Below are 13,433 nucleotides of genomic sequence, written 5' to 3' on the forward strand. Positions count from 1 at the left end.
AGAACAGGGCAAGGAATCAGTGAAATATGTAGGGTTTAGAACATGCAATTATAATTGTATTAAAGATAATTTTTGCTATATTCTGTTCCAGTTTTGCATGGTGGCTGGCATGTGTCCTGGACCAGTGTCTAAAACACTGGCAAAATTATGCACAATTCCTGACTCATGGGATAGGGTGAGCTAAAGATAGATGCAGTACAGTGGTGTGAAGATACATCTGCACCAAAGATATGTTGTTGCTCTGCTTGGTATTATTAGTGTGACCTACTAAAGGGTAGGAATCTTGCATTCTCTTTGAAGCCCATATTCATCTGATCTCCAAATATTTGTGGAGGATTTCAGAGGCTTTTTTTCTGGATGAATACAGAACGCTTAACCATGTCTTGGGGTTTTGTTACGTAGGAGACAGATTTTAACATCAAGGAGTCTTTACAAAATAAACATAATTATTTCTTAAACCCCAACAGTATAACTACATGTAGGGATGTCTCCTTACACAAGCCAGCTGTCAGTGGCATGTCATCACAAGGGTGTGGTTTGGTCATGCCTACCCTGAGAGGTGCAGGCAGGAGCCTCTCTTGCTTTCTGAGCTGCTGGACACAAGCCAGCTCTGGTCTGGAAGATGTTTCAGCTCCATATGCTGAGGGTTTGGGCATGTTAACTTGGGCACAGCACTGCAGGCAAAGGAGCTGTGTTCTTGTTGCACCCATCTGTTTAAGTGGTTCTTCTTTTTCTCTGTCCCTTTTCCTGAATTTCCCTTGACATGCAAATACCTACAGAAAAAAAAAAAGCTTCCCCTTATCTAGATTTCTCCAGAATTAAAATAAATCCATGAAGTCAATTAATGTCCTGGCACCAAGTAAGCCCAGGACCACCACATGGTCAGGCAAAACCCCTCCCATTTCTGCAATTTTGTGTTACAGCCGGACTCTGTTTAATAATGGCAGATTTCTCCATAGCCAGTAAAATGAATTAGTGGATGCCTTTAGCTTGAGAGGCAAACAAGGGCAGGGTAGAAGACCTGGTAATTTTATCTTGGAGAGGCAGATGTTTGCATCCAATTTTTGTCACTGTTGTCTTAGCGGTTGTGTATTCAGTTTAGATTTTGGTCTTGAAAGGTGGATCATGGTCAGTATTTTGTAGTTACTTGCAGTCTGTGGTTCTGTCCTGGTGCAGTGGGTATAGGCACAAAGAGGGGGTCTCCTGTGTGCAGAGCCGTTCTGCAAAGGAGCCAGTGCCTGCCACTGCAGTGGCTTTATCTGGGAATGCCATGTCTGATGAGTGGGTGTTTCTGCTGACTGTGCCCATCATTTTCCAAGTGCAACCAACATAATTGTTGAACATTTTGTGTTGGAAACCCCCAACACAGAATGTGTGGTTAAGCACCATCAAGGTACATGGAGTACCACCGAGACTTCCTCTGAAGTCAAACTCCCACGGGAGGGGAAGGCTGTTTGCGGGAACTGCTGACTTCTGGAGCAATTCAGCATTTGAAACTCTTCAGTACTAATATCAGTTCAGGATTGGCACAATACGTAGTTCTGGAAAATATGTTGATTTCAATACGGAAGAGTTCCGGGTCTGTGTTGCTAATATTTGGCTAACGGCATTGACATGACCTTAATTTTAGGCAGAATTTTAAATGAGTTTGGGGTTAACTCTGGTCCTACTGAAGTCTGTGATACAGCTCCAGAATGACAAGGGAACATTTTGCCCTGCCATACTGTGAGGGACATCTACATAGGCACTTTTGAGTTGCTCCCATCTCAGTTGTGGGGGTAGCAGGAGACAGGAACTCTCCTTAGAGCCCCTCCTTCCATGCCTAAATAAATACAGAATTTGCACAGGCTAATGCTGAGCTGAGAGCCCTTTACTTTACCATGGCAGAAGCTAAGTTTAGAAGTTACTCCTGCTCTCTGTATTCTCTCAGTGCACCCTTTTGTAAGTGCTACCCAGAGTTGTTGATGCATTTGGTACAGGTGGCTCCAAGCTCCTGCTTTCAGTATGCAGGAAGCAGTGGGTGGTATTTCAAAGAAGGATTTCAGTTAAATTTGGATTTTAGCCACATTCAAAATCACCTTGTGAGGTATTGGATAAGAGCCACATCTCAATTCTACTGGAGATGGCTGTTTCTGATGGAGGAAGGACTGATAAATTTGTAATCCCTGGAATAATTATAGCTACTATAAAATTAATCCACCCAACCAATATTTGGAGACTTAATTGATTGGAATTGTCTTTAGACAATAGCCAAAACACTGTTCAATCCTTCATCTACAAGTGAGTCTTCATGAGTGTGTCTAATGGTCAGGGGGTTTCCAATTCAGATTTCCTAATTTAATTTTTTTTTTCACTTTTGAATTGAGTGTACAGTTTCATATACATACTTACTATATTAATTTGGGGAATTAAGAAATTTTATCCTATCTCAAATTCTATAAAAACAATGTAATGATGCTTTTCAGTGAAACGCTTTTGCGAAACTCTTTTTTTCTTTCAGTGAATAGCCAATGGTCTTCCCTCATAATAAAAACAAAATCTATTTTGCAGAATCCTCCAATGCTACTTTATTGACCAATGCAGAAAAAATTGCTACAATCACAACTACACATACTCCTCAGCAAATACCACAGGAGACCAGGTCAGATTGTTTTCCTCGAGGAGGGCATCTTGACATGCTCTCTCTTCAGTTACTTATTCATCACTTTCACATCCCATGAGCTGTATTTTTCCTCTCTTTCTCTCATTCGTTACAGCAGGAACAACACCAAACCAAAGCAGGAATCCCAGTTTGATTTCAAACCACCCCAAGCAGCACAGGTAAGGAGTACGTCTCTAATTGTTTTGCTTACCACAGACTGTTGTTTCCAATCTGCTTGAGGGCTATGTTCAAATATTTCCCTTGAAAATTCCTACTGAGAAGCTGCTCTCCCTCAATCTGCTGAAACGAAAGAGGAATTTGCTGATTAGTTTCTAAATATGTGTTGCTGTTGTTTCAGCTGAGAGACATTTCCAACATGTTCTCCTTGAGACTTTGAGGGAGTGAAAATAAAGGAAAAAAAAGCTGACATTTTTAGGGCAGTCATAATTTATGTGTTTGTTTATTGAGCTGTGTATTTTGAGGGGCATCTCCAGAAAGTATTGTTGTGTGCAAATGGTAAATTCAGAGAATAAAAAAGAGGAAAACTTAATAAGGGGCGATAGCTGAAGTGTTCCAGCTTGCACAGATGGCATCTTATTAGAGAGATTATCTATCTCACTGTTAACTTTCCTTGCCACTGGCCATCCCAGAAGTAACATCCTCCATTAGGGACTTCAAAACATCCCCACAGTAGCATTTGAGAAAAACAATGCAAAGGCTTCTGAGCTTCTTGCAAACAAATAGATTATATGGTAACAAAACGAAAAGCCAGCACCATGGCACAGGCTCACCCCAGGTGCCATTAGACATTGCACTAAAGCTGGCACTGGAAGGGAGATTGTCCTCACCTTCCCTGGTTGATAGAACCTTTAACCACCTTCACAAAATATCCCCTCCTGCCCTGGGCACAGGAGGTGGTGTGTAACAGGAGTGCCCAAAAATGCACCACAGGACATGGCCAAGCCCACTCATTCCAACAGCCCTTCACCAACCACCAGAACTCCAAATTGCAAAGTGGGGTCTGAGGAAGCAGCAAATCCTGGTCTGTGTGTGAAAATACAACTGTTTTTCCATTTCTTATTATTACTGACAAAACACTGGTTGAGTAACTTTAACATGAGAGCGTCCCTCTCACAACTTTGTGTTCAGTTAGGTGTTTGCTGTCTTTCTCCCCAGCAGGACCAAGACTTTTACACTGTTGAGCTGGAAAGAGGAGCCAAAGGGTTCGGCTTCAGCCTGCGAGGTGGACGGGAGTACAACATGGATCTGTATGTGCTGCGGCTCGCTGAGGATGGTCCTGCTGAGAGATGTGGGAAAATGAGGGTATGCACAAACTGACTTTAAAACCACATTTCTCTGGAATAAGCTGACTTCCCTGCCTCTCCTTTCTGCTGTGCCAGCTGAAAGGGAAATTTAATGTGAACTGAAAGTGGTTCCTACTTACTTCTGCCGATGGCATCTGTCATTCTTGGTACGCAGTCTATAGCAGTGTGTGTTCAGTGGAAGACTTTATGCCCTTCTTCCAACACTGCTTTCCAAATTCTAGTACATGATCTGTTGTTTAAAGCCTAAGGGGGATACATGGAGCAGTGAAAATGTAACAGCCACAGTCTTTGCCTGCTAGTGGACAGAGAGAAGACAGAACAAGTCTATGGTCCATGGGTTACAAAATTATGATGTAGGTTTTGATTAACGTTAATTGTTAACTTCACATTATCAGCTAAATGACAAACATTATAACAAGGGAATATGTTATAAAATGCCTACTGAAAAATTAAATTGCAAGGTTTTATGTACTCCTTGGACCTCTGTTAGAGAATGCATTATAACTTTCCCACATACATTGTCGTCTCCAGATATGTCATGTGAAGGGCATTTTCAAAATTCTTGTGCTAGGGGTAGATCTATGGGTCCAAAATTTTTGCTGATGCAAATATGATGAAAAATCAGTGCTGCCCTGTGAAAGTCAATGCTTTGACAAGCTCTTCCAAGCACTGTTTTCTTCTCCTGATAAATGATTATATTTACAAAATCAGCTTTGCTGATTCATAGTAGGTATCTATATCCAAGTAAGAAACAGATCTGAAAAAGCTCTGTGAACATCCCAGTTGGAGCAGACTGTGAAACAAGCAACCACTTTGACTGAAGACTTTACAAATAATCAAAATTAAATAAAATAGCACCAGTTCTAGCACTCCACTTACTATTGAGCAATACAGTAATTGCAATGTGATTTTGCAGAACAGCAGTGAAATATTTTGATACCTCAAGCGTTCTCCATTGTCTTCATGTCTCCCAGACTCCTGCACACTGGGCACTGTGGATGGTCACTGGAAGGAGTTGGGCATATTTAGCTTCACCTGGTGCATAGTTGTTCCAGCTTTGCTATGGCCACTGTCTCGTGGTGTGCTGGTGTGGACTCTCGTGGGGACTTGTTCCTAATCTTAGTCTCTTATTACGTTGGCAGATTGGTGATGAAATCTTAGAGATCAACGGAGAAACTACCAAGAACATGAAGCACGCTCGGGCCATCGAACTGATTAAAAATGGTGGCCGCAAGGTCCGCCTGTTTCTGAAACGTGGAGATGGCTCTGTCCCAGAATATGGTGGGTCAAACTATGAAAACATTCCTTTCTTCCCTGGCATCACTCCATGAATGATTTGTCTCAAGATCTGAAGCGGGAATTCTTTTTTATTTTCCTTTCTCACCAGTGTCTTACCAACCTTTGCAACATATAATTGCCTCGCTTGTGCTGAATTTTCTACACATTTCATCCTTTGCTTGCTTCCATGGACTTGGGGCACAGTGTAAGGCAAGATCATCATAGGAGTATTTTTTGGTGATCAGAGAGGAAAGCAAAACAAAACAAACCTTATTGTCTTGTCCAGCCAAAAAAGGAAGGTCACTGAACTGTGCCAAACTGTTTCTCAGCAGCTGAATTGTTGTTTCACATAGGTCTCTTCTTCTAATCAATGCAAAAACTGGGATCCCGAATTACTATTCTGAAGCAGTGATTTTTTTTTTTTTTTGTTTAGGTTTCTCTCTTAGTTCATGTCTGTCTCCATAGACATGAATGCCAAGATGGCTTTTGAGATTTTTGCCTTTCCTTAAACTTTATGTAAATATTTATAAAGTTATTTGAGAAAAAGAAGGGGGGGGAAAAAAGCTTTACTGCAAAAATATATTGATTTGGCCTCCTGAGCCCTTTTCTCCCCCCTTAAACAGTCTGCTGGTTTCAACAAATTAATTAGTAAGGTCTGAAAAGGTGAGGAGGTTATGAAAAGGTGCTCTTGTGTCTCTCTTGGGGGAAACAGTCAGTACTCGTTTCCTACTAAGAATTGCATTAGATTTCCTTTTCTTCCCCTGGAGGTTGGATTGCTGGGTGGCTTAACGTAGCACACTATTTAATATTATAATTATGTCTTATTTATTTGAGATAATTGTCAAATATTGTGCCCTCGATGGAGGGCTACTCCCAACCAAAGGTCTTTGACGTTTCTATAGAAACTGATGATTGAAGGGATGTCCTTTATACTTTCCTCCCTGTATTTGGGTTATTTTTGTGTAAGTTCTGTGTTTATCATTCTCTCCATGCCCTAACACCAGAAACAAAACCCTTCTGCACAATTTATGAACTAGATTTTCTCTTCATTTACTGTACTACGTTTGAGAGTTTCTGCTCAGTCTGCTCATTATTTAACTTAAAATGACCAATTCAGAGTATAACCAACAAACAATTGAAGTGTTTAACAATATGGAAGGGAAGTTGTGGGTTTACACTTCTGTAATATAAATAGCACACCAGAAGCTTCAATGATGGCACTGAAATTCTGTAATGTTCTTTCTACTTTTGTCTTTTCCTATACTCCTTTGGATGTACAGTACTGTATCATATGGTAGACTGCATAAATACCCTGTAAATTAAGTGCTTCACTTCTCAAAGCATAGTCTGTTGCACTGAGGATGGAAATCCATCACCAATTTTCTTTTGGCTAATGCTAACCACTAAATGTTCATTCTCCAAGCAAGGATTTAATATACAGGGGTTGCACTACTGTAAAGAGTATCCTTGTAACATTTGGGACTCCTTTCTCTCTTCGTTCTGTTCGCTGCAGTCGCAAATGGTTCCTCTAATAATGTTAAGTTCCAATATTTTTCTGACTTGATTGGAACGTGCTTCTCTATGAGGCTGTATATTTTTGTAATGAGTTTTGTACTTATTTTTAATGTTGTGGTCTCTGGTGGACTTTATTTTTCATTGTTGTTTGATTGTTAATGTTTTTTCTATGACATTCTGTGTCGCTGTTCCAGCTGTCTTTTAGAATGGATGCTCTCGTTGTCTGGGTTATTGAATCACCTCTTAGATGTCTCTTTATGTCACAATAATAACAACTGCTGTCTTTGCAGCCTTATATTTGGGTGAAGCCTAGACAATCTGACTGGAAAAATAAACTTTCTTTATTCTAAGATAAAATATGAAGATTTTTCTTTCTTTCATCTATTATAGGGAATCTAAATTTTCTACTTTTCTCTTTCTCTTTCTCTTACTTTTCTTGGTGCTGGGCTCTTCCTTCCTCAGCGATGATACCTCCTAATATCGCTGCATGTATGAGAAATGACAAGCTCGGGGAGTCTTGCTTCTACCTTATGGGCCATAATCAAACTACGGTTTGTAGCTAAAATCAATATTAGGTGTTTTTGTGCTGTGGCCTAATTCCCTCACATTGCTTTTCCGCTTCGCTATATTCTATATGTACAGCAATTCATCCCGAACACCCTGCGTCCCCTGAATTGTAAGTACACACATCACAGGACATGTGTGAACCACTTGTATCTTGTGTGATAGGCAGGTTGCCACAAGCCACATGCTTACAGCCACAGAAAAGCAACATGGTCCCATCCCCAGCTGTGGCCTGAAAATGCTAGTAGTGCAAAACTGCCCACACGGGAGCTGCAACATGGGTTTCACCTGGAATTCACAAAAATCACAGCCCATGCACACACCAACCCTCCCATGGTCAGGAGTGGAAATGCCATCAAATGGGAGATGCTTGGCGTGATGGCAGGAGGAATGTAAAGTGTTTGGCTTGGGGGGGCAGGGAAGACAAAAAGGAAAAAAAAGGAAAAAAAAATCTGTCCCCACAAGTGTTTGTGAGGGTTTTCAGTCATTGCCATCAGGACAGTCCACCTCAAGGTGGGTGTCGGGGTGCGAGTGTCAGGAAGTGGCTAATGCCTGCCAAGCTGCCACGAAGGAGTTACTTTAAGAAAGAAAACAGTAAGCAAATAAAAACAGCACTTGCATTAAGGCAGCATAGCTACTTTAATGTTTTTCATGTTTGTAATGAATCATTCATAAACATCTGTTACAAATGACGGGAGTAATTGTAGCTTAGCTGCAGCACAGGGCTGGGGTTTAGTTTGGATGTTCTTTTTCTACTTCTGCTTTTCAGTTTGTCTTGCAGAGGTAGCTTAGCTGTATTTTACCTCAAATAATACATGAAAAATAATGAACTGGAGATTAGATTTGAATCAAAGCCATCCTACATATTACAATATCTTTCCATTGCTTTGATATGAAAAAATCATAACTACTGTCATCGTTGTTTGAATCATTGTGGCAAAACCAAAATCTACCCTAGGACTTTACATAACGTGGTAGAACTAAGTGAGGTTAAGCTATGCCTTAAATGAAATGGAAATTGCATGATTACAGTCTAATTTTCACACCTTCAAAATGTTATTTTACAAGGTGAAAACTTAATAATCAATTCTATTTTCTGCACATTTTCTGCTATTTGAACCGAGGCCTCCCACACCTGGAAGGCAGTTCTTTATAATGTCTTAAAAGACAAAAATTGTTTCCTAAAGGCCCTCTTTATTGGGAACTATTAAAAAAAGCAGCCAACAACCTGAACTACAATGGGTTTTTTCCACTGGAAAGAACATAGTGTAACCAAAACATTATGAATTGGGCTTGGGGAAAAATGTAAAGTGCCCCATACCCAGAAGAGCATAAAGATGAGATCAGCTTGGACCAAAACATGGCTAACGATCAGAGCAGCACCAGTACTAACCGTAACTCTCGTTGTTCACAGTTAAATTAACAAAAGCTTCTGTTAGCCTTCGCTGACTGCTTTAACAGTTGTTTGTTTTTGTCACTAATGAAGTCTGAAGAGTGCTAAGTGGTGTCACAGCACCACGGAAGGCATCAATACCAAACCCTTTGCTGTTATTTTCTTTCAGACCCCAGCAGTGACAGGAACAGTCCCGCCACAGGTTCACAAAATGTATCGGAAATGAAACCCGCGCCATCCGACCGACGGCAGCACCCATCATCGGAGTCCAGTTATCCACCAGACCTTCACAAATCATCACAACATGGGGACAAGCGGACTTACGTTAGAGACCTAAAAGGCAGCAGAGAGTTTAGCAGACAACCCAATGAACACCACACTTGGAATGGGACTTCTAAAACCAACGACCACGTGCCAGGCAGGAGGACGGAGAGGTCGCCGGAGAGGAGGCACGAAAGGCAGCCGGAGAGGGCGGTGGTGAACGGGCAGAAGAGGAGGTCTCCCGAAAAGCGCAGGGAAGGGACAAGGAGTGCTGACAACACTTTGGAGAGGCGGGAGCGACATGAGAGAAGAAGAGACCTCTCTCCAGAGAGGCGCAGAGAGCGGTCACCTGGCCGCCGCCGGCGGTCGCTGGAGAGACTCACGGAGCCGAGGCGGTCCCCTGAGCGGAGAAGAGAGAGCTCCCTCGACCGACGGGCCAAGTCGTCCGACCGGCGGAGGGAGAGGTCACCTGAGAGACGGCTCAGGGAGGAACGAGTCGGCCACCAGGAGAGGGAAGACCCTGGCTGGAAGCACGAGCCGGTCCGCAGGCACCCGCCTGAGCAGCGCAGGCGGCCCTACAAGGAGTGCAGCACCGACCTCAGCATCTGAGGGGCTCCACGGGGTCCCTGTTGCCTTCCCCACACCAAGGGAGCAGAGGAGAGAGTGAAACCACCTGGCTTTCACAGGCGAGGAGACATCCGGCACCTGCTGATCCTACAAACCGTTTATGCAGATGAAGTCTTATAACAAAAAAAAAAGCATTGTGCCTGATGTATAATATTAAAGAAAGTATTTTTCAGTGTATTCTTTTTTTTTTTTAATTACTTGCCAAATGTTGGTCCTAAAGGATTATAAAATTTTGTTTCTACATTCTTTGTAGATTTCTTAAAAATAATTCCTTTATTGGGCTACTTTCCCCCCTCCCCAGTATAGTAAGTGGGGGTAGCCAGTAATATAATATAGGCAAAGGATTTTATGACCAAGTTTGAATAATTTGATCCAGACTGTTCTCTAGTGACTCACTGCTACACTGTATGTAGAAAATTTTTTTAAGGGTTGGGTGTGGGGAAGGAAGAAAATTGTTCATCTCAGTAGGAATGGAGTGCTCCTGCTGAAGGAATTAAAGAGACAAATGTTCCTAAAATTGCAAGAACTGTTTGAAGAGACTACTGTTTCAATGAAGGATATTTATAATAATAAATAATTTTTTTAAAAAAAGCAACCAAACCCACACAGCACAAGATGAATTACGATAAGGAATTTGTAGTTTGTTCCATGAACAGTTTATACTTTCAGGCCCCCTGGACAGGATGTGCAGAGGCAGAAGGACTGGTCACCACCATGCCTGTGTCACACAATAATGTGGACTGTTGAGCTCTCATTAGCCTCAGCAACATGTAACAATGATATGTCATTAAGGCAGCAGCCCTGCTCATCTCCCAGCTGTATATGGACAGCAACCCCAGCATGCATGGTATTCTGTGTCTGCCTGGAAGCAAGGGAAGGGATTGGGATTCTGGGACAAGACACAATGCAGTGGGAGCACAGTCCCCCTGCTCGGAGTAGGTGTATTCCTTCTGCTCAAGAAAAACCAGTGGGCTTTTATTTTGCCGAATTCCAAAAGCTCTCAGTTCTTCTTGCTCTGTATTTAAAGGGGTTTTTGTTTGTTTTACTGGTTCATCCTTAATGAGACAAAAGGAGTGCACTTGCTGGGGGGGGGAAAAAAAGGAAAGAAAAAAGTATCAAAGGAAAAACAGGCTAAAAGAGGCAATCAGTGGGACAACATTGTTGTAGAAGCCTATCCATACCTGGTTATATGCTGTAAATTTGAGTCTAAGAACAGCAGCAAAAGGGAAACCTGCAAGTTTCTAAGTTGTATTTTTAAATTTGCAAGTTGTGTGGTAAGTCTGCTGTAGCATTGGTCTAAGATTTAATGGTTTACTGCCTAGCTGAGCCAAAATGTTTGCCGTTACTGTTGGACCACTAAAGTAAGCTGCTGCTTTTTCCAGTGCATTGGTGTGTACATGTATACTGACTCACATCCTCCATATGAACACAAAACCATTGCAAGTCTATCACTGTTGTTGCCATGGTACTGTAAAAACAAAACCAAGAAAGAAGATGGCCAATCATTGTGTGTACAGTTGAAATTGTAATTAATAGAACGTGTTGGAAAAAAAAAACAACTGTTGCCTTTTTCTTGTATAAAAGAGGATTTATGACAAAATTTAGGTGTGAGGAATGCGATTAAGTGTTTATATTTCTAAAAATGGAAAAAATTTGATTCAGGGGATATATTTTAATGTAAACTGAATCAGGTATGTAAAGCTGTTTTAAAATGGGAGACTGTATCAGTAATTCTAAAGCTTTTGTTGGTTTGAATATCATTTCTTTCTTCATGGTGGGACTGCTTATGTATTATTAAGCACTTGTATGCAGTCTATATTCTCCAATCATCATTTCTTGCAACATGCTATAGGCATCATGCTCTTTTCTGTGTTGATGAAAAGCAGTATGTGGGCCAATCTTTTTTATAAAACACTATGCATATATAAATACTACATTGTTCATAGCTTTATTTGACTTAATTGGGTTTATACATAACACTAGGATGAGTAGATGTGGACTTACCCAGTAAGAGCTTCTTTCCTTGGAACAGACACTATGTATATGATGTAGCAACAAAGAAGGAGAAAGTCTGTGAATGCTATTTTTATTATCAAATAAAGTTTTCCATACAAAGCATGCATGCGAGTGTAGTGATAAGAAAAAGGAAGATACACACCTTAATGTTACATATTCATCCCTGCCTAAATTAATAAAACCATAGGTTATGGTCACCAAGGGCCATCTATTAAATATGTATTAATCATCCATTAAATATGTATTAATCATTTGACAAGCCTTAAAGCAAAGGTTCCCAGTTTTCCAAGATAAAATTTTCTCCCCCAAAATAGTCAGAAACTAAAGGTTTAGGTGAAGCAGGGTCTGTAATTGTGTCTGAGATTTGTGTCATTCTTTATAACACATCAACACTTGCGACAATATAAAATAAAGGCAGCATCTGCTCAGTTGCTGTTGTGGAGGTTGGTGCCATATATATGTGTGTGATGTATGTGTGTATATACATAGACACACAAGCATATATATATATATACAAGACTTTTAAGGTATTGCACCAATTTTTAAAATAACTTCTAAATCTTGCATAGTTTAACAGGCTCCACTCATCTGTTTACCTGAAACTTCAGCCAACCTGCTGGGAGTCCTGGCAGCTAGAGAGAGTTGATGGTGAAGGATTTGTATTTCCAGTCACAGCTTCCTCAAAGGGATTTGTCTGATGCAGCTCAAGTCTAAGGGGTATGGAAGGGTCACTGAGAAAGTGTTTGGATATTTTAAATATGAATCTTTTATGATGATCAATGCCTTTTTATTCTGAAACCATTTTGTAATGGTATACATTGGTTATGCATTTCTACCTTCTGCTATTACTACTGTTTTTCCTCTCCTTGTTCATGTTATAATATAATTTAAATGATCTTACAGAGCTGAGTAGGGGAGTCTCAAGCTTTGAAGTGTTGAGTCTCAGCTAAAGATACTACATAGATAATACCAAAATTACAGAAACATTTAATATAAAAAAAAATTGCAAGTTGAAAAAAAAACCATTCAAAATGCCTTGTTAGTGATGGCATCCTTTCTACTGCTTCCAAACCCACTGAGAGCTGGAGCCCTGCTCTGCAGCATGACCATTGCAGCTCCATACTCTGCGGTGCAGCCTTAATCACTTTAATTAATTCCAGCCTTACTTTTGACCATAAAATATTTTTCAAAACTTCTAAAAATGAAAAGAACCCCTTTTTAGTTTGTAGCTTGGCTCCTGTTTTGTCAAACAACATCCTACAACTATGAAGCTGCCAAGAAGATCAATTAGAGTCTGTTTCTTATGAAGAACTGGGAAGTTTGTAAAGTGATACGTGAAAAAGCTCTGGAAATTGATATAGTTAGGGTTTAGGTTTGTTTTGGGGTCGAGTTTCACACCTTTTTTTATTAGACATGATCAAGTTCCTGTGCCATCAGTATGCTCAGTCCTGTCATTTGTATTGATTAATTCCTACTTGTGAAAGTTTTGACTGCAGAGAGATTGTTCAGCCAACATGGAGAATAATGTGGGGTTTGATCTCTTTGGTTAGACTTGCACATAGCTTCTGGGTTAACTGAGCAGTGTTTGCTGCCTTTATACACTTTTACTCAGTTCACTCCTTCTTGAATATTCATCCCTTGGCATTGGAGCCAGTGTTTTACTTAATAGTGATCTTGTGTTAAACCATCTGCTGTAATATGCTTGTTTTATCACTGGAGTAGTAATTACAGATACTGTTCTCCTCCTCACTTTGATACCTTTTGTTACAACAGGCTTTCAGCTCTGTCTCTTGGCTGACTGTTCTGCTGAAAA

At 40.7% G+C, this 13,433-nt stretch overlaps 1 protein-coding gene across 28 annotated transcripts in view; it reads left to right on the forward strand.

The window, feature by feature from the left end:
* Nucleotides 1–11,722, forward strand: part of MAGI1 (membrane associated guanylate kinase, WW and PDZ domain containing 1) — a 335,583-nt gene extending 323,861 nt beyond the window's left edge. For 12 of the 28 annotated variants that reach the window (XM_042014662.1, XM_042014531.1, XM_042014577.1 and 9 more), the window contains 5 exons: nt 2,551–2,641; nt 2,757–2,820; nt 3,818–3,964; nt 5,109–5,247; nt 8,886–11,722. In XM_042014662.1, coding sequence (XP_041870596.1) covers nt 2,551–2,641; nt 2,757–2,820; nt 3,818–3,964; nt 5,109–5,247; nt 8,886–9,586 — 1,142 coding nt within the window. In that variant the 3' untranslated portion in view covers nt 9,587–11,722. Of the gene's footprint in view, nt 1–2,550; nt 2,642–2,756; nt 2,821–3,817; nt 3,965–5,108; nt 7,117–7,221; nt 7,311–8,885 lie in introns of those variants that run through there. The other 16 variants (XM_042014567.1, XM_042014597.1, XM_042014616.1 and 13 more) reach the window with 6 other exon arrangements.
* Nucleotides 11,723–13,433: the final 1,711 nt, after the last annotated feature.

Source organism: Corvus kubaryi, unplaced genomic scaffold, assembly GCF_017639235.1.
Source record: "Corvus kubaryi isolate FWS band 111438036 unplaced genomic scaffold, C.kubaryi_AGA036_p1.0 136, whole genome shotgun sequence".
Taxonomy (NCBI): Eukaryota; Metazoa; Chordata; class Aves; order Passeriformes; family Corvidae; genus Corvus; species Corvus kubaryi.